Below are 24,207 nucleotides of genomic sequence, written 5' to 3'. Positions count from 1 at the left end.
ACTGTTACACACAGACCATGCATGTTTACTAGTGGTCTGTGTGAAGAGAAACCAGGCTTCCATGGAGACTGACACACTGTTTTATGTATGTGTTCTGCCCACTGAGCTACCAGACCACTTTGGCCATTTGCCCCCCACATTATTCTTCCTTCCAACTGCTCTCTTTAAAGCCAAGAGTCCACACTGACAAAGGCAGAGTGATGTATATGCAGTAACTATCGGTGCTTGGCTGCTTTTGTTGTTATCAGTATGCTTCTGTCATCCCTCCTTCCCTCTCACTGTCCCACCCTCCCCCTTCTCTTACTGTCTTTCTGTCTCTGTTCTGTCTCTCTCCCTGCTGCTAATATAGAGCAGCATGTAAGTCCTGTGTGCCAAGGGACTGCAGCAGTGGCCAGAAAGACAAGGAGGGGAAGAGAGATGAGGCCAGCAACAGAGGAGAAGGGGTGACCGAGCTCTGCCTCTCTCTATGTATCTCCGACCTGCTTTGCAGAATAATACAGACCTTCACATGTTCTGTGGAGTTTGCATGTTCTCCCTGTGCCTGTTCTTCCTCCCAGAGCTCACAGACATGTAGATTAGCTACTTGGTGACTCTGAATTGCAGATAGTTGTAAATGTGAGTTTGTCTGTGTTTATGTGTCTGCCCTGTGATAGACTGGTGACCAGCCCAGGGCGAAACCCACCTCTGATCATCCAGGGTCCCAGCTGACATTGAGGCAAGCCGACCCTGGATGAACCAGGTACAGTGGTAGATAACAGATGGGTGGATGGATGGAAATGCTTCATCTGGATATTGCACTGCAATATTATCACTGACTGATGTTTCTGTCTATTTTGTAAAGGGCTGTAAGGGCTGATAGAGCTGAGAGAAAATACTCTATTCACTGGCTTTATGAGGAGTTTTTACTGTATCTCACAATTTTCTTCTAAGACTGGAGTTTCTTCAGCAAATGGAGCTTTGGCAGTGAGATGTGGTTGAAATCTCCAGAAAAAGTCAGTGAACCTTGAGTTTAGAATAATTTATCACGTTTCCAAGGATCTGAGATGGAGAAGTTAATGTTCCTCTCCAACCACTAGGGTGTGTACAGGTATATATCCAACATGTTTCTCTACTGGTGAGTCCATGTCCTAATGATATGTGGGTATACTGTAGGTGTGTACGAGCATGTGTGACTCAGCCATGAGGGTTACAGCAGAAAAACACACAGAGATGGGAGTGAGATCTGATCAGGTCGCAGCAGCCTTCAGTGCAGCATGATTCAGTCACAAACAGCCATGACCCACCAACCCAGTCTGAGTCTCTGGATTAGAAAGAGTCTTTCTGAAGTTTGATGGGGGAGGAGAAAGGGGTCAAATGATGGAGGGAGGAGACAACAATGAGTAATTAGTGGAAGATGAACAGGAAGTGACGATGTAAGAAGAATGAAGTGGTTTAAATGTACTGGCACTTGAACTGAGCATCTGTGCAGACAGATGATGGTTCAGTCACAGCACTAAGTGGTTCTGGATAAATGTGAGAGGAGGTTTCAATGTGTGGTAAGAATCCTCTCGAAGCAGCCATGTGACTGATGAATGTGCTCCTCAAATCCCTGTATATGCAGAAAAGGGTGTCACACACACACACCAACATACACAGGACAGCTGAACACATGCACATAGGCCCTTCTCTCACACACACACACACACACACACACACACACGCACACACGCACACACACACACCACCACAGGAATGATTATTGCTTTCCAATGAAACACTCTTGAGCAGGGATCTTTGTGGAGCTCATGACTCAGCAGCAACTGTGCATCAATGAGACACATAGCACTAAACACAACCTGTCATGACGTCAGCTGCTGTACTGCAGAACTCACTGTCCTGCCTATATAATGTGGAGAAGAAGTGTATAAACTGTGGCAGCCGTCATGAAAAGTGTGCACAATCTTGCTGCAGTGGCTGCAGCAGCCGCCTAGTTTTCAAGGTGAAAGAGAGCTGGAGAGCTGAGCGCTAGCACACAAGCTCACTCTCGATCATTCCTGCAGCTACAAACGTTTCACACAACCCAAATATGAACCCATGCTGCACACAGACACACTGGTCTGGACAACAACAAGCTTATGTCCATGCAGACGTGTAGATATGACTTCCAACATGCTGACGTCACAATCAACTGAGTTACACCTTTTACTCAAACAACAGACTTTCTAGGTGACTTGCACTGCTGACTTCATCTCTAATATAATGCTGATCCACTCCTCACTGGTCGACAGCTTCTGTTTACAACAAGTTGTCGGTCAGAATTATAATGAAACAGATTTGGCAGTAGCCTCAGTGCTGTGTCTGAGAAGTAATAAAGTAGGTCAAGTGACCACAGTACTTTTATGGTACCAACCAAAATGTGTCTGCAGCTCCACTGTGCATCAAGTAACAAAAGCTGCTATTAAAGACTCCTGATCCTGTCTCCGCATTGTTTGACCTGAGTTTTGTCACTTCTGCCTTATTTTATCACAGCTCTGTTATTTAAAATAATGCATCCAAACAAGTACCCTTTTTATCAGAGCTTGTATCAAACATTTGTGTAGCAGCAAAGAAGTCAAATGAAACGTAGAAATAGAAGTAGTAGTGTAGTAGTAGAATATGATGCCAATAATATTAAACTCATTATCTTCTGCTTAAACCTAAATGACCTTAAACCTCTTTCCAGTCAAAACCACCAGAGCTGGACAGACGCAGACAGATGGTATGCTAGTTAACTGGTAGGAAATGACAAGTTTCAGTTTGCACCAAGAGAGAACCCTGTCATTTAAAGCACTGACCCTTCTCAGACACACAAACACCCAGTCTGTCTGGTTCTCACACTAACAGATGTCAGTATTTGTGGTGTGAGAGAATAGCAAGCAAACGGAAAAAGACGAGAGAAGAAAGGGAGGGAACATGGAGGCTGGGATAGTATGGAGAGACCGTCTGTGCTGCGTTGATTAGGCTCTGGGGACAGAGGCGGAAAGAATGGAGAGAGGCATACTGCCCTTCCAGCACTGATAACAAAACACACATCTACTATTTAACCCTTCATGACCACAAACAACAAAGGCACCCTTCAAAAAGCCACATTCATCTAAATCAATAGCGGTGAATACCTTTCCTGGCATTATATACCAATGGGGTCACAGACCCCCCCACTGTAACAGCTTTAATGTCACTAGTGCACAAAAAATCCAAAAGGTTTAGGATATAAATAACTAATAAGCTTCATTCCCAACACTATGTTGTTGTTAACAAGCAACAAACAATTTGTTTAAGTAACAGTGGCTAAAGATAAAGATCTGAAAGACATGACTCCAGGATCTGACCCCAGGATGGAGGACACAAACCTGTGGCAGGTATTTTACAGCTGCATGTTGCTGCAGTGACAGAGGACTCTCCATCATGGAGTCCAGTCTCTCTGATGAACTACTGGTCAGCCCTCCCCAGTCTGTCTGACTGGGAGTGGTGCCCACTGTTTCTGGAGAGGTCAGTGGCAGGTCGCTGGCATAGCCCGACTCCAAGAGAGACAACCTCTCCTGTGCACGAGCTGGAGAGTCCAAATGAAATCCCTTGACAGCCATAGTTTCCAGAATCTGCAACGGGTTGGAGGACCGGGGGAAATCCTCTGCAGACATTTCGGTTCTACTTTTGTCTTCCTCGGACAGTAGGACTTTGAGAATATTCCCTGTGTCTGAAGACGGACAAGGCTCTTTGCACACCTCTACCTCACTGTCACTTTCACCCCTCCAAACTGGAGAGCCATAGTCACTGGGGTACACTGTCCTCACCACACGAAGTTTACCATCCACCTCTCGGATATGGACAACACCTTTGCACTCACTCTCAGAAGGTGTCTGCACCATCCCCAATGTCCCTTCATCCCCCTGTTCCTCTCTATCGACTCTCCCCTTGTGTTTTTTCTCCTTCTCCTGTTGGAGTATCCAAGGTTTCTCTAGGACCCCCTGGACTTTCTCTCTAACACGACACACCCTTCCTCCACCTGGAGTGGTATTGCCCAGGGCCGGGGCTGTGTTGACTGGGGTGGCTGTGGTGGTTTGACTTGGGATGCTGGAGACGTCTATAATTGCGCTGACAGTGTCTTCGTCCCCTGGAAGGCAGAAGACCCCTCTCCAGGCTGGGCTGGGCTTGGGGGACGCTTCAAGTATTCTGTTGGCCAAAAGGCTCCCGACATAGTTACTTGTAGAGTCAAGAGAAAGAGCATTGCTTTGTGGATTAGTTTTGGAATGAGTTAACTGGGTATCAGGCACAGTTTTAAGTGTTGTAGCACTGCTGCTAAAATCTGAATGTACTGTCCTTACAACTGCAGCTTTGTCTTCCTCCTCTTCATAGTCTTCTTCTCTGTCCTCGGGCTCATAGCTCCTTTCCCGCCCGTAGCCCTCTTGTTCTGCCTCTCCTTTCCTGTTCTTCTTGCCCTTGTGTTTACGTCTGAAACGTAGACGCTTCTTTGGAGAAAGTGGGGGGGCTCCACTGAGTTCCCCATCCCGAGGAGGCCGGACACAACCCATGGAGTTCCCCATGTCTTTGAGGTGGACACAGAACGAACAGTATAGAAAACCACCAGAGAGGCCAAGTAAATGTTCATTCAGGTTTGCAAATGTATTCCAGTTTTCTAAGAGCAAAACCTCATCCCTTAACATAAAAAAGACACTGTAGAGGAAATGTTCAGGCAGGCTGACAGTTGGCTGACAGCTTCCTAATCAATCTGACATTTGTGAGTAATGTAAAGTTAGGAAGAGCCGGTTCGGCTGCATGTTCCATTGCACCATGACAAATACAAACTGGAGAATAGAAAGATGGATGGTACGAGCTGTCACCAAAGAGGAGTGGGAAAGTCCTTTTTATCTTCAGGCTGTTATTGGTTCTGACAGACTGCTGCAGGCTGACGTGTCACAGCTCCCAAATCCTTCCTAGTTCCTTGACATCATCTGATTTGGATTCAGGCAGTGCAGTGTCCAGCTCTGCTCTTTCTAAAGACATTATTGTGTAACGATTTGTATATATACATATATGTGCAGGCAGCTGGATGTTTTACTTGGTCTGTTTTCTCAGTCCCAGAAGACTCGTGGTCACAGTCAAGGATGTGAGGACACAGTTATGTCAGCAGAGCCACACGAATGAGGACACTAAATCTTTTTTTGGGGTCTGGTGTCTGATTCATCACCAGGCTTTTGGCAGGTGAGGTGACAATGGTTCAGGCAGGATGTTGACTGTCGGAGAAATAAAAATCTGATACAGTGCAGTATTGTTTAGCCCATTAAAGATGCCCCACACTTCATGTGCCTGTGTGAGACATGAAAACATGAGAGCAGTGATGAGCAGTCATGTGAGAGTCTCAGTTTGTAGGTTGTGCAGCATTTCTCAGCCTCAGTAGAAGCCTCATCGCACTTCTTGATTCATTATTATAATCCTTCAGACATAAGAGATGACTGAAGTGGTAAAAACACCATCTTTATCCAAAACAACTCCATTCACATCCTTCTTCTAACATCAATAACCCATGAAGTGATTTCCAGGTGCAGGTATAATCCGTGAGCTCTATTTCCACTGGGATCTACCAGCTATCTGTGCTCATGAATTAATGATGCTGCTCTCCTACTGTTGTAACGTTATTGCAGTGCAAGAGGTAAGAAGTGAGATCTGTAATGCAGGTCTGCCACACAGCACGGATTGGTAGGAATCCTATCTGTCACGGTGCTCATAGCGAACGTAGTATTAGCCGTGATGCTGTCGATATCCCTCATAGTAACGGCAAGCTCAGTGTCTCCTGCCAAAGCAGCACAGTGTCCAGATTGGTTGTGTGTGAGATAGTGTGCAGTCAGCCAATGCTGCCACAGATTACTGGGAGATTCGTCCAATACACTGACAGCTTGTTAAATGCTCAATCAGAGCACCAGCTTCCCACCCCGATGCTTCTCTTTATCATCCACCCACGATTTAAACAACTGCTCATTGGGCCAGTGGCCTCATGTGATGTGTCAATCCTTCAAATCCTTGTATGAGCATGTTCCCTGTTGAGACTGTTGTTATCAACATGTTAGCTTTAATTTGTCACACTCATATTCAGTCTTCACAGTGCTCACTCAGCCAGATACCTGTGGAATCTACTCACTGTAGTCCAGAAAGCTACAAAACGCTGTGTTATGCCTTGGTAGGATACTGCTCTAAATGTGGAGGCAGACAAATGCAGACAGACTCCACCTTTAGCTCCCCAGGCAGCTTAGCATCACATGCCTCTCCCCTGGATACCAGTGTGAAGATTCCCCCCACCTCGATGCCAAGACTCCCTGAGGATCAGAGACAGCTGGGAATTGTATTCAAGTATTGTCCAATCACAAACATGTGGCTTGCTCTCAGACCACAAGTTACTCAGGAAAGCTTCCCTTTATTGGGTGGTGCAGTGCGACGATGCAACAGCCCGACAAAATCCACAGTTTGCTCAAGGTGTGTGTGTGTGTGTGGGGGGGGGGGGGGGGGGGGGCATGGAGACCTGTCTTACACCAAGGCAAAAAACAGCAAGACTGAGGAGAAAAAAGCTCTCATTATGTTTCTCCTCTGGTGCCTTTTTGTCTCTTAATAGGTCCTCACATCCACTAGATCTAATTAGGAAGAGGCATCTGGGCTTGAAGCTGGAAAGGAGGAAGAGACTGGTCCACAGACAGCTTAGCTAAGGTCCTCTACAAATCCAAAACTGGCAGCAAACCTGCTTCGTGTACAGATGTGTATTTGGAACCAAGCCAAAGGGATTCAGTGTCCAATGAAGGGCAGTCCCGAACTCCACACAGCACAGGTTAGTACTAGAGGGTCCCTAGTTCATGTGTCCTTAAAAAACAAAGACGTACAGGGAGCACAAACAGCAACACAGGGCGTCACCGGCTAAAAAGAGACTGTGGCTCTGTCGGACAAGCATGGCTGGATTGATCCGATTGATACGGTGGAGGACGTGCGTGGCAGTCCAAAAGAAAGTGAGTGTGTGCCTGCAAGGTTGGGCGGTCCCCTGGTCAGCTATGTGAGCCCTTCTGTGTACATGTCCATGAGTGAGTCTTGTCCTGCTGGTCGTTGGTGGTTTGAGGCCTGCTGATCGAGGGAAGCCGGGAGCTCCAGTGACAGCAGGCTGCCTGGATTCGTCTCTGCCCAGACTGGCTTCGCTCTGCTTTATCCCTCACTCGCGGACGCCGGCAGAGGGAGAGAACAGCTTTTATCTCCCGGCTGCTGCAGCTTCACAGCTTCTTTTGCTCGATCTCTCACTCACAATCCACCCCTCCCTCCTTGGCTCTCCTCCTCCTATGTGCTTCCTCGTTACTCCTGCCTCTCTCTCTCTCTCTCTCTTAGCTGTTAGTGAGCAAGCTTTCTATGCCACAAACACACACATGCACACACACACTTGACCCAAAAGCTTGCCTGAATGACAGGCTGCAATAGGGACAGAGAAAAAACAGCGACCAGAGAGATCAAATCTCAATCAGACTGTTGCGTCTCTGCAACATAAATGAGAAATGGGTAAGCACTTCAATCTCCAGCTATTCCCTTCAATCTCCATCTGTCCATCAAGCTACAGGTTATGAATATATCTGGGATGAAAAGAAGAGGTGCCAGGAGAAGGAGGGAGTGGTAACGAGATTGGAGGGAATTAAAAAAAAGGATGAAAAGGACAGAAAAAAGAGATTTTTCTATACATTTAATGTAGGGGTATCTAAGCTTTCAGTATCACTGGATATAGGTCATTGCAGGCAATGCTGAAAATCAATGAACAGACCTGTTTAAAGGTAATATATATTTTAAAAGGGCTTCTGCATTAATGTGATGAAGTACCAGGATTTGACGGACATTTAATCCATGACATTAACTCAAAACAATCTGGCTTCTATAGCTCATAAATGGTTAATTCTGTCCTTACATCACTATGAATGGACAGATTAACTGTCATTCGCATTAAGCAGAAATGCCACATATGTAATAGTTCCAGCTACACCCATGTGCCAACTGTGTCGAGGTTTTGGACAGTGTATTGGACGATACAAACATTATGCAGATGTCATCCTGTTTTTATCTTGTCTGTTTGTAAACAGACTGAACATTTACATGGACACTGCAATTACATGCACCAGGGTGTGAATTTGATCGAGACAACCGACCCAAAATAGTAAAGTAGGAGTCTGATTCTGACACATCTGGCACATGTGTCTCTTTTACATACCTCTCCTCCTCTAGAAACTAAACATATTTAAAGGCCGTCTGCTACTGTACGTACAGTCTTGAAGCCTCTATAGGCTGCCACCCACCATCAGTGCACGAGTTGAATATCACACCTCATGAGATCACGTGATCCTGTACAGTACATTCGCATAGCAGTAACACTGCAGGAGATGAAGATGTACATATATATATATATATATATATATATATATATATATATATATATATGTGTGTGTGTGTGTGTATGTAAGTGCCTCACGGCTGCTGAGTGTTCACAGAAGCAGATAAGGATGGAGACCACTAACAGGCAGCATTAGTCTCAAGTGGTCAAGCCTCGATAATCCATCTTGTTTCATTAACCGAAAGCGCAGAAAGCATGAAAAAAATACACTAACAACTATGGAAAAGGCATGAACCAATGGGAGAAAAGCACTAATCAGCTCCCCGAGGCTTTCATCCCTTCACTGTGGCTACATGCCATCCTGAGCTGTAGCTGCAACCATCATCTGAATCTAGTGTTAGACATGACTGCTGCATGCTGGACTCTCAGACGTTCTCTTGATCACATATTTAGCAGCTCTGTTGTGAATAATGTGCACTGAGGCTCCATCTGCACTGAGATCACCTTTAAGATGCGGAACATTTACGTTTTTACATAATGCTTAAATAGCAGCATACTGCTCTGATCTCTTAAAGCCCTACTGCCTTGCAGGCACCTGACAGCAGCCTTTCTGTGTTTAAGTAAAAACCTAAAAGATGATAAACAAGTCAAGAATCTCCTCATAGTGCTGCTTATTTTTCTCCAAGACCTCTAATCTATTGAATTACTAAAGACGATTCAAAAGTAGTAATGACAGAAAATGAAAAGACATCCCATCTAGTTTGAGTTGCTTAGAAACGGCGCCGCTGTTACTACATTGTGTTGACTGAAACATTCAGCACACAAAGGATGTTTGTACTGAAGATTTTTCGAAAAGGATTAAACGTTGGCCATGCCCTTGGCTTTTCTGTCACTGTGTCATGGTGACATGCACACCAGTTATTATAAGGAAACACTGCATATTTCCAAGCTTAGGGCTACGGGAAAACCTGAAATGTTCTTAGCAATGTGGTAAATTGAAGAAAGGCTTTATGACTTTATGGCATTTGACTGATTCCAGTGGGCAGTTTAATGTGAGGTCAGGTTGAAGTGACATGGATGCTGGATCAGTCTAAGCAGTGCAGGTTTAAATTAGTACCTAAACACAAACAAACCAACCCCCACCTGCTTTGCCTTCAAGCAGGACAGATATATTTTCACCAGCCTAGAAATGAACTTATACACTCTCGCGTACAGAATAACATACAGCGAGCTTAGCCAATCACAGGCAGACACACTGCAGCAGGAGGCGGAGTCATAGACATAGTTGTCTCTGTTTGGCTGGAAACTTCCAACCAGTCAGGTCATCTGTGACATTGGATAACTGATGACACCTAGTGGTAAGAAGACCTAACTACAAATGACATGTATGGGTGTTCCTAAAGAGGGTAATAACAAATTTTCACAGTTTATGTAACCACATCTATAAAGTTCATGACATTCATATCCATTTAGGATAAAAAACTAAAGTATGGCTGACAGCAGAAAGTTTTGACAAGCTCTGACAGCAGACACAGTGAGGTAGAACAGGTACTATCTCACCTGTACATCGATGTGCCAGTGAAATAATGACTTAACAAATTAACAGTTAGTATCCAGATGAAAAGTGATCGCTCAGTGAATGTTCCTATAATAAGCTGATGTGCTGACTCACTCATTTGCACGTAGACGCCCTGGTCACAGAGACCTGGAGGCTTGTTTCCCAAAATGACTTTCTCATCATGGTATTCATCAGACCAAAGCCGCCAGTGGGAATAATGTGGAACTAACGCAGAGACTTCTCCCCTGATCTGGGACATACATCTGAGTAACGTTAATATTAGAGTAATATTTATGTCATGTTGATTCTGAGTGAAACACAGAACTTTCTGGAGCCAGCTGGGCTCATCTGTATACAACACGTGATCAACGGTAAGATGTAAGATGTGCTTTGTCTTGTCAGTGGTTCCTGTTTTATGAATCAAACTGGAGTTTATGTTAATATTGCTTATAACTTGTACTCATACAACCACTGAAACCATGTTTTCAGGGACTTTGAGCCATGAATTTTTAATATTAAAATAATGTTTCTGCCAACATCAAACATGTCCGTGTTTTTAACATCATTGTACATTTCACTGAATCCTAATATGACTTCTATATTTTGGCAATGTAAATAATTGAATGCAATATGTGCCACATGTTGCTGGTCCAAACACTGACATGCTGCTGAGACATGGAGCTCTGTGTGACCGGGGTTTATCACTACAGCTGCTGATATCTCCTGAACCCAGTGAGCAGCTGAAACTCAAACTATTTGCTGCTCTGCTGATCACCTCCCTCCCTCATTCTCCACTTAACGTTTCATCCCAGCTTCATTTCATTCCTTCATTTCTGCTGGGGCCTGTTTCAGTCCTAATCCTGTCCATCCTACCTGGGTTAGTCTGCATCCCTTCCCCTCTGTAACACCATGTTCTGCACCAAAACGGTTGTCTCTGTATCATGCACTACAGTTTCCATGGAAACCGACTGGCAGTGTCACCGTGTTAGGGGTCACAGCCCAGCCCAGGTTAGTGGTCGACCATATTAACTACAATTTGTTCATGACTCTAAAAATCAAATCAGACAGAAAAGCTCTGTGTCCCAGTTCTAAAAAAAATACTAAAGAAAACAAGAAGCTGAGATAGTTGAGTTGAGAAGTCTTTGTACTAATGTGTCTTTGTGCAACAGTGATCATTACGCATGACTTGGCCCCAGTGGTAACAGCAGTCATGCTTCAATAACAGAGCACAACCATGTCTGGAGGCCACAGTAATGATGATGCAGTAACATTTTGTGAAACCAGACGTTCAGATCACTGCCTGAACTAAACAAGCTGCCTATCAGACATTTATTTCCAACAAGGTGGGATTTTGACTTTCATATCAATTGGTTAAGTTTAAGTTGGTATGGTTAACTTTAAGAGGGTAACATTAACTTTTTTCTATGATATTAACCAGCTGGTCACCAACTTTATCCTTCCTCTCTCTGGTGCTGAGCAGCAAGTGCTCAGTGCCTTTTTTAGAGCCTCTTCTCCTGAAAACAGCTGCACACTGCAGCCAAAAACAACAACACAATGAGAGCAGTCGGAGTGAAGCCAAACAGTAAATTTACAGACCGGATAGCTAAACAATGATCTGAAACCCAGCTCAGCTGCATTCAGATGGATAATTCACTTCATGTTCAACACTACAAGCGCCCTTTATCACATGGTCAATCTGTGTTGATTCACCTATGACAAATATCAGATATAACCACTTTAAGAAAGACAACTAGTTGTTGTGATCATATGACATATCTTTAACCCACAACCTTCAGCCAGGATATGATTTGAGGACTGAAATAACTGAAGCTTCAAACATCCTGGAGTCACAGATGAAGCACAACTGGCCCACATGTGACACTTATTTTAAATGGAAGAGTTTCAGTGAAACATGGTATGTCTGGTGTACAGGAACAGACTGTAAATCCAGGATCAAGATCTAAATGAAAGCCTAAAGACTGAACATCCAGTCCCCTGAATCGTGTTTCTGCCAGGGCCAGACTGCCAGACTGAAGCCAAACTGTGTCATGTGATATTTAGGAGGGCAACTTCCTGCTAGGGCCTGTCTAGAGATGGTTTTCTAACACACACTCAGGACAACATAGTTAAATCCCAGATATGCCACAATGCTTTAAAAACACTAAACTGAATGAAACACACATTTTCACTACATGGACTGAGTCAGAGAAGTAAACTGTCACACTGGCAGGAAACATTTAAGACTCTAATACCCAGAAGCCATCTTGCTCAGTGATTTTATAGGACAACATGGACACACGCACACTGTACACACACACACATCCAGTCAGCAGTGAAAGAGTCAACCTCTTCTGCTGCATCACTAAACACTGGTTTACCAGCAGACACACCACTGAGCTTATCCTGGCATGGACAAAAACCAAAATCCCAACATCTGGACAGATGTGCCAACTAACAAGATTCAGAGCTGGATCCACAGCAGCAATGATGTCAACCACAATCCACTTAAAGTGAACTGAAGCTATTATTTCACTGTGGGCTCGATCTAAGAACCATGGCCAAATAAGTATGTAAAGTCCAAGATTGTCTGACTGAATTAACTATTAATGAAACCCGATGCAGGAAACGCACAGAGGCAGAAGCATGTGAAGGGCACAGACCTGGAAGTGAAGGATGATGGTCCAGATGAGACCTAATGTCAGTTTGGGGTTCCCGTCAGTGATGTCATCATTCCTGATGTTCACAAGTTTGACCTGAAAATTAAAAACATGCATGTGGTTAGTTTGGTTTTGTAATAAAACATACTTCTATCTATCTATCTATCTATCTATCTATAACAGACATTGAGAGAACTGATGGTGCAGGTGGAAGAATGAAACTAATTTTCAAGTAAAAGTGAATGATTTCAACCAAGTGAATGATTTATGGGCTTAAGAGCAACTAAAACGTGAAGATGTATCCTGTACGTTTTAATCATAATAATTGAGAGAAAAAAAATCTGCTCTATCTATCATGTCTAAAACAACGTGGGAGACCTTGTTAAATCTTGTGCCTCTAGCTAAACTGAGCCAGAGACACTGTGTAATTAGACCTGAAGGCAAACTGAGAAATACACGGGGGATTTATATATAGACATATATATGGAGGACATGCTGTTTTAAAGGAGAGAAAGTGGTGCAGTTTGGGGGTAATTGAAGAGATGCAGCATGAGAGAAGGCAGAGAGACATGCAGAATAAATCAGAAGTCTGTATGAGGAATCTCTCTGCTGCAGATAAAGGAAGGATTAATTACAGGGTCGATGCTAGTGTTGGAAAACAGCTTTCATGTTATAGCAAACAGAATCTATTAAGTGTGTTTTACAGTTACAGTATAGAAGTTAGGAAGTGTACCCTACTGCATAAATAAATAAATAATCTCTCTCTTCACTACACCAACAGACAATCTGGCACAAGGACCTGCAGAGTCCCAGCATGAAAAGTATTTGCAATCACTGCCTGCTCATCTGAAAACCGAGTAGAACATGCTGCACAAGCTATAAAAAAGTAGCAGGAATCCATACAGTGAGACATAAACTACAGAACCAGTTCTGGAACAAAAATAATCCTTCTAAACATCACACAAGGCAAATGATAAAAACCTTATCTCTTGAGTTTCTAACTTTGCAGAACAACAATTTTTCAAGTGCTGGTTTCAGTTATTTACTCTAATTACTCTATTAAACACTTTTCCAAGGTCATAGGTTTTATGTGACTAGATCTGACTTCATTTGAACTGTTAAATAACAAGCTACTTGAGAGAACTACTGGCTTCTGTTTGGAGGCTACTGTTCTCTGGAAACGTGAATCTATTGAAGCCAGTTATATAAATGCTGCAAGACTGTGCTGCATCCGTGTTCATGACAACTCTTTAACAGTGTACCCATCTGGCACAAGAATAAAATGTATATCTGTGTGTTTGTGTGCATACCTGTCTCTGCCTGAGGAAGTCCAGTGCTATTTGGACATTCTGCAGTCGATGAAATCTCATTCGACCCTTTTCTCTGGGCTGGAACAGAAGAGAGAGGAGGAAAAAAAATGAGACTTAAACTGTGAATTTTCATGATAAAAATGCAGAAAGCAGCAGTTTGTGTGAAAAAAAGTTGAATTCAATCTACAGCGCAATGAAGTCATGAAACAATCCTCCAGAGGGCGCTGTCTTCAACAGCAGCTGACATGCCAAGACTGTGGAGCAAACCAGACTCAAACCATGCTGGGTTAATATGTCAAACAATATGTCCTAACAGGTTGTTTTTCTCTTTTCCTTTATTGATCATCCAACTCTTTTCATTTAGAGTTTAGAAGGAGCAGAGATACCAAGAAAGAGAGAAAACCACACACGCAAAGCTGCTGCAGAAAGTACATGAGTCGAGTACAGGATGCTGATGTGGGCTCACACTGTGCTGGTAAAGAGGAGGTACACTCAGGATTAGTCATCACATCGGTTAAGACAAATACTGGAGAGGAGAGGAGAGGAGAGGAGAGGAAAAAAGAAGAGAAGAGGATAAAAAGAGGAGAGGATGATAAATGTAATTTTCAAACATGTTTAATTTTAGTGATGTTTCCTGTTTCACTGTGCCAGTATTAGGAAGGTAATAGTGTAAATAAATATGTTATGGTGGATAATAAATAATTTAGGAGAAAAAGTTAATGTTTTTGTTTTATACAAAAATGTAATCTCATTTAGCTCAACCTACTAAAATTCATAAAAAATAAAGACTATTATTTTAAAAATGTGTTGAACACATGCAAAACAGCAGTAAAGCACTGTTGAGTGAAAACATATCTATGAATTGACTTTTTTTAATGTTAAATCTTTGTATGCACTGATCCGTCTAACTATATAAAGAAGAAAGTAAACCTGAAGTTCTAATGCTGTCACCCAACAGAAACGATGGGCCACATGTGGTCAAACACACAGTAACAGCACCCTATGGTTTAGTGCACAGCCTGGATTTGATGCTCAGTGACACAGCACGCTCATGCAGCCTCACGGCTCCACCTGTGGGGCAGATTTGAACATACTCCCTGAGCTCCTTCCTCCTCCTCCTCCTCCCCTCTAAGCAAGATGAGAGGGGGGGCCCGCGAGGCGTATGCCCTTTTCAATGTAGGGCCGCTTTTCTGTTGCTATGGTAAGAGAACGGAGGCAAATGGGAGACAGAAAGAGAGGAAGAGGAGATGAAGGGTGAGAACTGGTGGATGAAGAGGAAAGAATGAAACAACTAAAAAAAGGGGGAAACATATAGTAACTGCAATTCACTGTAAATGAGCCAATGTAGATAAGATGCTGCACATCAGTGAGACTGTACCGAGTGTTTCAGAGGTCAAGCATGAACTCATTTCAAAATCTCTGCTTACATGGACGTGATAAAGTGCAAACATTGACCTCACAGTGTCGCTGAAACAATATACCCTGCCCTTGTCACTGCCTGTGTGTATCTAACCAGATTAGCCTGTTTGTGTTACTCTACCTGTCTGCAACTAAGCCATCCAGCATCACATCATGGCCACCTGCATGTCTGCCAGCATTAGGACTAAGACTCTTACATCACCATGCTGACAAACGTCAGGTCACTGGACTCAAACTCGTCCCTGTTACGTCAGATCTGGAAATGTCCGGTTATTAAACTCCGGCATTAAGCAGAGAGTCGCCTGCAAAGCCTCAGGCTGGAGAAGTTTTGCCTGCCTGCCTCCCAAACTTTGTGGGAGTCGATGTTAACATCTACATGACTATGATGCACTGAACTGTGGATGACAGGGTGTGTGATGGAGCAGAGAAAGTGTGCGATAATAAATGAGCAAAGAGTCGTGTTTGTGAAGGTGTGTGTGTGTGTGTGTGTGTGTGTGTGTGTAAAGGAAGTAAAATCCATACCAAGGTGACTCCAGAGAGGACCTCCAGCAACGAAATTAAGTTGTGTCCATCCCTCAGGTCTTCATACAAGTCTGTGATGTGCTTCCTCACCTGGGGAGGGGAAGGAAAGGAAAGAGAGAAAAGGATAGAAGGAAAGACAATGAGGAGAGAAGAGGAAAGGAGGAAGGGGGGAGCAGAAGACAGAAAGAAAGTTAATTCCACTCTCCAGTCATCACAACACTGACATCTGGCCCACAGCTGACAGGGCTGGTGACAGCGGTTGCCAGGCCAACAAGGAGGAAACACCAGCTGAGCCCTCTTGTCTCTGTTGCCATGACATTGCCTCCACAACGAGTGGGGTGGTGGTGGGGGGAGTCAGTCACCCGTGGCAACCGCCACTGACACGGTGACTCAGCAGCCAGGCTGAGTCATGTGATCAGCATCAGGGCTTGTTTTGTGTTAAAGTGGGACACACACTGAGGGAATAACAGATCAGGAAAGATGCAGCGACGGAAAAAACTATAAACCTGTGCACATACTGTATTACCCCATTTACTTCACACTACTAGGTTTTGACAGTATCACTTGCACTTCAAATGTGTTGTGTGGGTCAGAGGACTTTAGGTATACAGTGCAGGTATAACTGCAAGAAACTAACTGAAGTCTAAAGTTGTATTTAATTCATGAGAAAGACTTGGAGGCTGGCTCTTTTCTACCTGACTTCCTAGTTTGTGAAAAGAACGTTCTGTAGCAGATACAGCACTGCAGTGATGTTTTACTTCATTAGAAAACAGACAGTGGAAAGAGCAGGATAGGCTGTGACCCTAATAGGAATAAGCAGGTACAGATAATGGATGGATGGATGGATGGATGGAAAGAGAAGGATACACTGTGACCCTAATAGGAATAAGCCGGTATACATTATCAATGGATGGATGGAAAAAGAAGGTGGCTGAACCCATAGGGACACATGTCCACCTGCATTACAGAGCATCTCCTGCCTCATACTGCACCTGCTCTGACAACGTTTTGCTGCAGTTCTGGCCTCAGGACAAGAAACTGCACTTTCACCAGCAGAGGGCAGGCCAGTCCTGCCAGTCAGCTGTCTCAACTCAGCCATAAATTTTAAAGCTATTTTAAATTACCTTTATATCTCTCAATGCAGAGATACTTTGTAAAATGACACCTCTGCCTGTTTAAGATGCTGGTGTCTGAGGACAGAGCTAAACAGTGTCTTTATCTACAGTTTGAAAACTAACTACATCCTTCTGTTTTCCTCATTAATCCTTTTCCTATTTCCACAGTCTATTTTCTTCTTCCTCGCCCATATGTGAGAGACTCTCCTCCTATTGCTGCTGCTGCCTCTGTCTCTATGCAAAGTTGACATCAGCTGTGGTAGAAGGAAGCTGATGGAACAAGTGTGAATTAGATGACAGGAAGAAATGAGTTATCCAACACTGACTGGAAATGAGGTGCTGGTTGTGTCTAATTGTGCCTCAGTGTGTCAGTGTTTGTTTTTAGATCCAAGGGAGCCTGAATAATTGGTTCCTATCTGTGATGTGCTTATTATCAGTTTACTGGAAGCTCATCCTGTGAATTGGAAAGAAACCAACCAAGAAATATTCTTCTCCACTATTGTCAAATAAATAAATGAAGCTGTTATTAGCACTGCCCTTCGTGCCATTGTCCTTATTTACCAACATACTTGTGCTAGTAAGTGGTGATGTTTTTACAGTGGGTGCACATGTTCCTAAACCAGGAAGAAACTGTTTAAAGTGACTTGTTTAAAGTTGTTTAAGGCTCCTTGGTAACTACAGGCTCAGATAAGTCGCCCACCACGTGAAGCTTAGGTGTTAATTTCTGCTTATGTTCCCATGGGTGTCCAAAGATGGCCCATCAGAAAGTCCCACTGCATGACACGACACACCAGAAACCAAATCTACAGTCCACTCCAGTGTGTGGTGCAGGTTACTTAAAAATACATTACACAGCGGAGTGATTTTCAATTGGCACTTTAACACCCAGCTGAGTCTTTAGGAGGTTTAGTTATGTTTTTTTATGAGCAGGATGTTTTTTTTGCCAGCTGTGCGTGTGTGTGCTTACACAGCTGGATGTGTCTGATGTATAGTGACAGCAGCTGTCAGATGGAGGTACGGTTAGGGACCACAGGCTTACAGCACCTGGGTACTTATAGCAGCACTGTTCTGTTACACTGAGCACAGACCTGAGCCAGAACACATTTATATAATAGTTTTAACACCTTTCTGTTATTTTGCTTCACATAAATAGGATTTAACAGCTAGGATGGGATAATAGGAAGCTGACATATTTCTGCCACAGGCCCCAATTTAATGCAATACTAGCCCTTATACACACTTAAGATACTAAGATTCATCCACTTAGTTTTTAGTTGCCCATTAAATTATTAGTTTATTAACAGAAAGTCAATCAACAGCTTTTTTCTCTTTTTAATTGTTTATTCTATAGTTTCAACTTTCTGGTGATAATTTAAGGGTCTAGACAACAACTATGAAAATTTAGAATAATTTTTTAAACATGAATGCAGAATAATTTGACAGATTAACATAAATACAATAATTTTAGTTGCAGCCATCAATTAAAGTATAGTGTGGATGATTTATGACTGTTCTGAAAATAGTTTTAAACCTCAGTGCTTTGTGAATATGAGCTGAAAGTTAATCACACGAGTAAGTGGGGGAAAAAATCTTGTTTTACAAACTGCTCTGGACAATTTATCAGGCCTTAATGATGTTTAATTAGGGGGTGTGTTGACAGCAACATTCGCTGTTGTATTTGTTGTTTCATGCCTGGTTGCTGTGCAGCTGCAAAAGCTGCACATCACAGAGAAACAAATACAGACAGATTGCCTTGTGTTGAACATCTTGTTAGCCTACTGAGATACCATGCAGCTACTGGCATTTTAACCCACAGCTACAGGATTTGCCGTCACTGTATCAACAACCTGCTGGGTTAAAGTATGTCACTGCATACCAGCAGGATTGGCCCATGTTTGCACTATACACACACACACATACCTGTTAACACCTGATCGGCCAAAGGCGTATCAGACATGACACCCACAGAGCAAACAGGAACCAAGGAACGATGATGTCACCCAGCAGGAAGCTGAGGGCAGAGGGCACCTGTCTATCACTATCAACCTCTCCTTCCCATCTATTTACCTTTATTTTAATGCCCTTTCTCTTTGCATAAAGGCCTTTTTTTTATTATTTTATATTTTTTTCTTAACCTTTACTCTTTTAGCTACAGCTGTTTTCTTTGTCTGTGTTTGCCTCTAAATCCCAGCTGATTGGGCGGAGGTCAGCGAAGAGTCATTAGATGATGTCGAAGGCATTTCACTCTACTTTCCCTTTCGCAACACTTTAATCCGACAACAGCAACAACATATTTCTACAGACATAACAGTTTCTCTCATATTCTGTTTATGTTTTCATGTCCTGTCCTCTGTTGCATGCTTTAGTCTTCCTCTCATCCTCCTATCCTGCTCCTCTAAAGGTCAGCTGTCTCTTTACACTTTAGGATGGAGCTGTGTGGTGAAGCAGTGGCTGATCTCCTTTGTCTAGCCTAACCTTTTTGTAGATGTCTATAGATCTTTATCATCATATCTTCTATTCTACAACATTTAGGGTGAAGCTGTTAATTTTACTCTCAGTGGGGGCTGATTGAAAAAAATGTTCATCATAATTTCCAGGAACTCACATACATTTTTAAGTTGCTGTTTATCTATGACCAACAGTCTAAAACTGAAATATATTCAATTTATAACTATATAAATCGTCAACAAGTCATTGTTTGACACAGTTATTCCATACATGAAACACAAAATTACACATATATTAATATAAGATATAAATCATTAAAAATTTGAACATTTATTTTATTTAGAAGAAATAACCCAAAGCATTATTAATAAAATTGTCCCCAAATTATTTTCTTCCAATTGACAAATCCAGCTCCAGCTCTGTAATGTCACATCCCATTACAAATTAAAGAGAGCTGCACTTCCAGCAGTGAAAAACTCCTGCTGCTCTCACTGCTCATCTCTGACCTACATTCACAGGCAGTGGCCAGTCTGGCAGTGCCAGCTGATATAGAGTTACATCCACAGACCACTGTGACGACAGTTGCTGCAGAGTTATGGGGTCAGACAGACGCTGCATTCCTGGGTCATGTAGAAATACCCAGCATTCCCCTCTCTCACAGTCTTTCATGCCTGTACATGTATAGAGTACATACTTGACTGTGGATGTGATGAAATTTTGTGTGTGTGCAGATGTGACAACATGCACATATGCAGGCAGCTGTCTCTGACCATAATATATATGAAGAATTTTACTGTAAAGAGCTAACAGTAAGGACAGAGGTGAAAATCAATCATCCAGCGTCCTCACTGCAGCATCCGACCTGATGATTTAGTGTTGTAGTTCCTTTAATGTGAAGGACAGGACTGTAGATCCTATTTAATTGGATGTTTTTAAACTGCCAGCTACCAAGTCAGATGCTTATTCAGATTTAATTCATTTAACTGTTTCCTTTACAATGGCTTCAGATGCCACATAACAACATTTAATCTATTATTTAACATCTGCATTCCAGTAAACACTTCTAAATTCACTGTAGCTATTAAATATTCATTCAAGACTCACATTCAGCTTATTCACTGCTTTGCTTTCGCTGCTAAGCATGATGGGAGTGTCAGTGCAGCTGGACAGAGGGCAGCGATAACACAAACAGGCACGATCCAGACAGATGCTCATGTTTGGATGCAACACTTCAGTCTGCTGACACATTAACTCCACTCTGCATCAGTGTTACCATAAATAACCACAGTCAGTAACAGCCCTAATATTCTATTAAAGATGATGTGAATAGATTTGAGACGAAGAGCGAAGACATTGATTTTGTTCTGTTCTCTTGGTTTTCTAACATCACAGCAGCAGCAGGAGTGAACCCAGTTCAGGTAAGAAAGAGACCAGGAGACCTCGACAGGCTTTTTCTGAACCTTTTTCTCCTGCTAGATTTGAGTCATAGTATATTAAACTGAATTGAATTGAATTAAGGTCTTTTGCCTGCAAATACATGTTATTTGAGAAAGAATACGAGATCAGATTTAGAACTTAAATTCTGTCATTTGAGGGGTACACGCCTGTTAATTTATATCAGCCCCTATGAGACGTGCATGTTAAAGGGGAGAAGATCTAGTTTGTTTGCTCTGTGTAATCTTTACCAGCATGTAATGTGAAATAAGACTAAAAGCTAAAGGAAACACAGTACGGACCAGCTGAACTCAGTGACACATACCTTGATGAGATGCTTGTTGACCCATTTTGTGAAGGTTTTCTTCTGCACCCTGTCTCGCTCATCTGAAAGAAAAAGACAGGAGGGAGGTCAATTACAATCTGAATCACACAAGTATGTAGGTGATGAGGTCATACACACACACACACACACACACACACACACACACACACACACACACACACACACACACACACACACCTCCAAATCCAGCTCAGCTCAGAGGAGCAAGACTGCGGGCAACGCACAAGTACCACTCACACACGAGCACATACTGTACAGATACAAGGCTGTACAAACCTTTGACCCCTGACATGTTTACATGTTTATATATCCCACACATTAATTAACATAGGTCCCACATTTATTTCACAGCAAGAGGCCCAAACATCCACACTGAGCCATACAGATCTATGTTCAGAGACAAGAAGAACAAAGATTCCCTGCGGCAGGTGGTCCTGATCTCAGCATCATGGAGTCAGGCTGGGATTACATGAAGACACAGTGAGGACTTAAATCCAGATTCTTCAAGACCTTAGAACAACCCACCTGACAGGTAGAAAAACTATTTCTGACTTTATATTTGAAAAAAGACTCACTTGACCTCTACTCATAAACAATAATAAAGTATCGATCTATCTGTGTACTCTGTAACCTTTTGCACAGCACTGTACAATTACAACTAACGACAAGTCTTCACAGTCACTACATGTGTCTGGTCTTATTCAGCACTGATGCAAAGCAGTATTGTAGCTGATGTAACGACTTGGCTAAGACAATAGAAATATTTGTTGAGCTAAAGAACAGCAGCTCCAGGCCCTGTTGATAAGAAGCTCTACCTCTACAAACATGACCTCCTGTATCACCATCCTGACTCTGTTTTCATGGATGACATCACCCTGGGCTGGAAAAAGGCTGCCTGCCTGTTTGTTATTTTCTGTTTTTTACTCTAATGTCTGACCTTTCTATCAGTTCTGTCTGTTTCTACAGTCTCTAAGTGAAGTGTGATCTGTAGCCAGGCAGAGCTCCAGACTGCATCCTCCACAGGCCAGACGAGTGAGGCAGCAGGGCCAGGAATAGAGCCTGATGCTGAGGTACAACTGCGTTATCTTCCACTCTCTGCACCAACACCACCTCTTCCTTCACAGTAACAGAGTCTTGCCTCCTATCAAATCCTTTGTGCTCGTATCAGTGTGTCTGGGAGAAAACACAGACTCTCCCTCTTTCTCCTTCCCCGCCGTTCTGTTAAAAATGTAACTTCCTGCTGGAGGGACAGTTTAATTCAAGTCCTGCATGTTTTTATGTTAACATAAAGGATCCTAAATACAGTGTGTGAGCAGTGTAGAGCTGTAGGCTTGTAACATTTTCCACATTATTATTATGACCTGCTGCTCAGCTGTGACTTAACACTGCTCAGGTGTTCCAGTCAAATTTCTTCTGTGTTTTATTTCATAAACAAACACAAATTATCCGAAAATGATTTTCCCTCCAGTTTCTGCAGCCAATCAGAAACCAGCCTGCTGCAGGTACTCCTCTTCCTGCCAGGTGTTTATCAGTTGCCATGGTGAAGTCGTCATGAGGGCAGTCATGAGGAGAGACAGGCGGTATCACTTCCTCCTTGAAGACCTTGTTATCGGTCTGTCCCTCTCATATCCACATAGGTCCAAACACACACTGACAGATTTTCACAGAAACTTTAAACGGCTCAGACGCCTTCAACTGTCGAGCTCCAAAAGTAGAAAGGATTTCCACGGATTTAGTTGGTCAAATATCTCAACTAGTTAAAACCCAAGGTCAGTGTCCACGCTGCATAACGCACACACACACACACACACACACACACACACACACACACACACACAGGGTGACACGCCGAGTGAGGAGTTTACACAGAGGGCGAGCCTCCGGGTAAAAAACTGATATTTCAACATTCTCTTGCAAAATAGTTTCAACACTGCTGCACATGTAGCTTCTCAAACCTGTCGGGTTAGCTGAGCGAGTTAGCCCAGAGAAAATAGGCTTTCACATGTTATTAGGTCACATGTATTTATATCAGCCAACCACAATGTTACACACTCATCACTGTGCTTGTAAAAACCCATCAGGCTTATCGAGGTGTGGTAGTTAGGCTGTTTTCACCCCCTAAACTGGAGACGCGAGAAGAGTTGCAGCATGTGAGTGACAGTCAGGGAAAGGCGCCCATTCATCCACAGAGCAGGGCATTGTTAAGATATACACACCCCCTTCCATGTTGTCCAAAAACACACACACACACACACACACACACACACACACACACACACACACACACAGAGAAAGATGTCTCACCCTCTGCCCTGTCATCCACTGAGATTACTAGAGACCACATTTTGCATTATTGCATTATTGCATGTGCTAAAATAGGAACTGTTTAAAACCACACAGTGGACCACGTGCTGACAGGAGCCACTCTGCACGCTGCCAGCATGTAAACAACAAGTGCAAACACTGTGCACCTACTCTACGGGCATGTACACACACACACACACACACACACACACACACACACACACACACACACACACACACACACTGACCTGCACAGCACATGAGTGAGTACAGGTGAGCGTTGAGATGACATTCATTCCTGTAGTCAGGCCACATCGTCCACAGCTCTACTGTCTGTTCTCCTTGTGCAATCAGAGATCCATGTGAAGCCAACAGAGCATAATCCAAGACAGGCAGATAGCTGTAGCGGTAAAACGTCCCTGACAACAAGCGGCTTCCACGTATCCAAAGGTGAAAGCAGCAGGGTGAGTGTGAGCGACCAGGAGAGCATCAGGAGGTATTACCGATCAGAAGTCTCTTCCCTGTCTCTCAGTTCTACCTCTGTGTTCACCCGTTCCCTCTCTCCTCGAGCCCTGCACTTACTGCCATGTTGGCCTCTCTGGATCGGCCTTCTCCCTCTGTCCCTCGCACTCTTTCCCAGTAGCAGTTGCCGTCACACGTGTGTGTCAAAGTCAGGCCAGCTCCTCCCTCTTCAGTCCAAAAAGGACGGCCTCCCTCCCTGTTTACGCCTTCATGAGT

General features: G+C 43.3%; 1 protein-coding gene across 22 annotated transcripts in view; it reads right to left on the bottom strand.

Moving 5' to 3' along the window:
* The window catches only part of macf1a (microtubule actin crosslinking factor 1a), a 169,044-nt gene that overhangs the window by 91,184 nt on the left and 53,653 nt on the right, over positions 1 to 24,207 (bottom strand). For 8 of the 22 annotated variants that reach the window (XM_026299487.1, XM_026299494.1, XM_026299492.1 and 5 more), the window contains exon 1: positions 3,369 to 4,732. In XM_026299487.1, coding sequence (XP_026155272.1) covers positions 3,369 to 4,679 — 1,311 coding nt within the window. In that variant the 5' untranslated portion in view covers positions 4,680 to 4,732. Of the gene's footprint in view, positions 1 to 3,368; positions 4,734 to 12,574; positions 12,668 to 13,881; positions 13,960 to 14,975; positions 15,078 to 15,822; positions 15,913 to 21,144; positions 21,207 to 23,717; positions 24,069 to 24,207 lie in introns of those variants that run through there. The other 14 variants (XM_026299498.1, XM_026299502.1, XM_033325457.1 and 11 more) reach the window with 5 other exon arrangements.

Source organism: Mastacembelus armatus, chromosome 11 (assembly GCF_900324485.2).
Source record: "Mastacembelus armatus chromosome 11, fMasArm1.2, whole genome shotgun sequence".
NCBI lineage: Eukaryota > Metazoa > Chordata > Actinopteri > Synbranchiformes > Mastacembelidae > Mastacembelus > Mastacembelus armatus.
The sequence above is the reverse complement of the archived record's forward strand: the minus strand, read 5'-3'. Positions and strand labels throughout refer to the sequence as shown.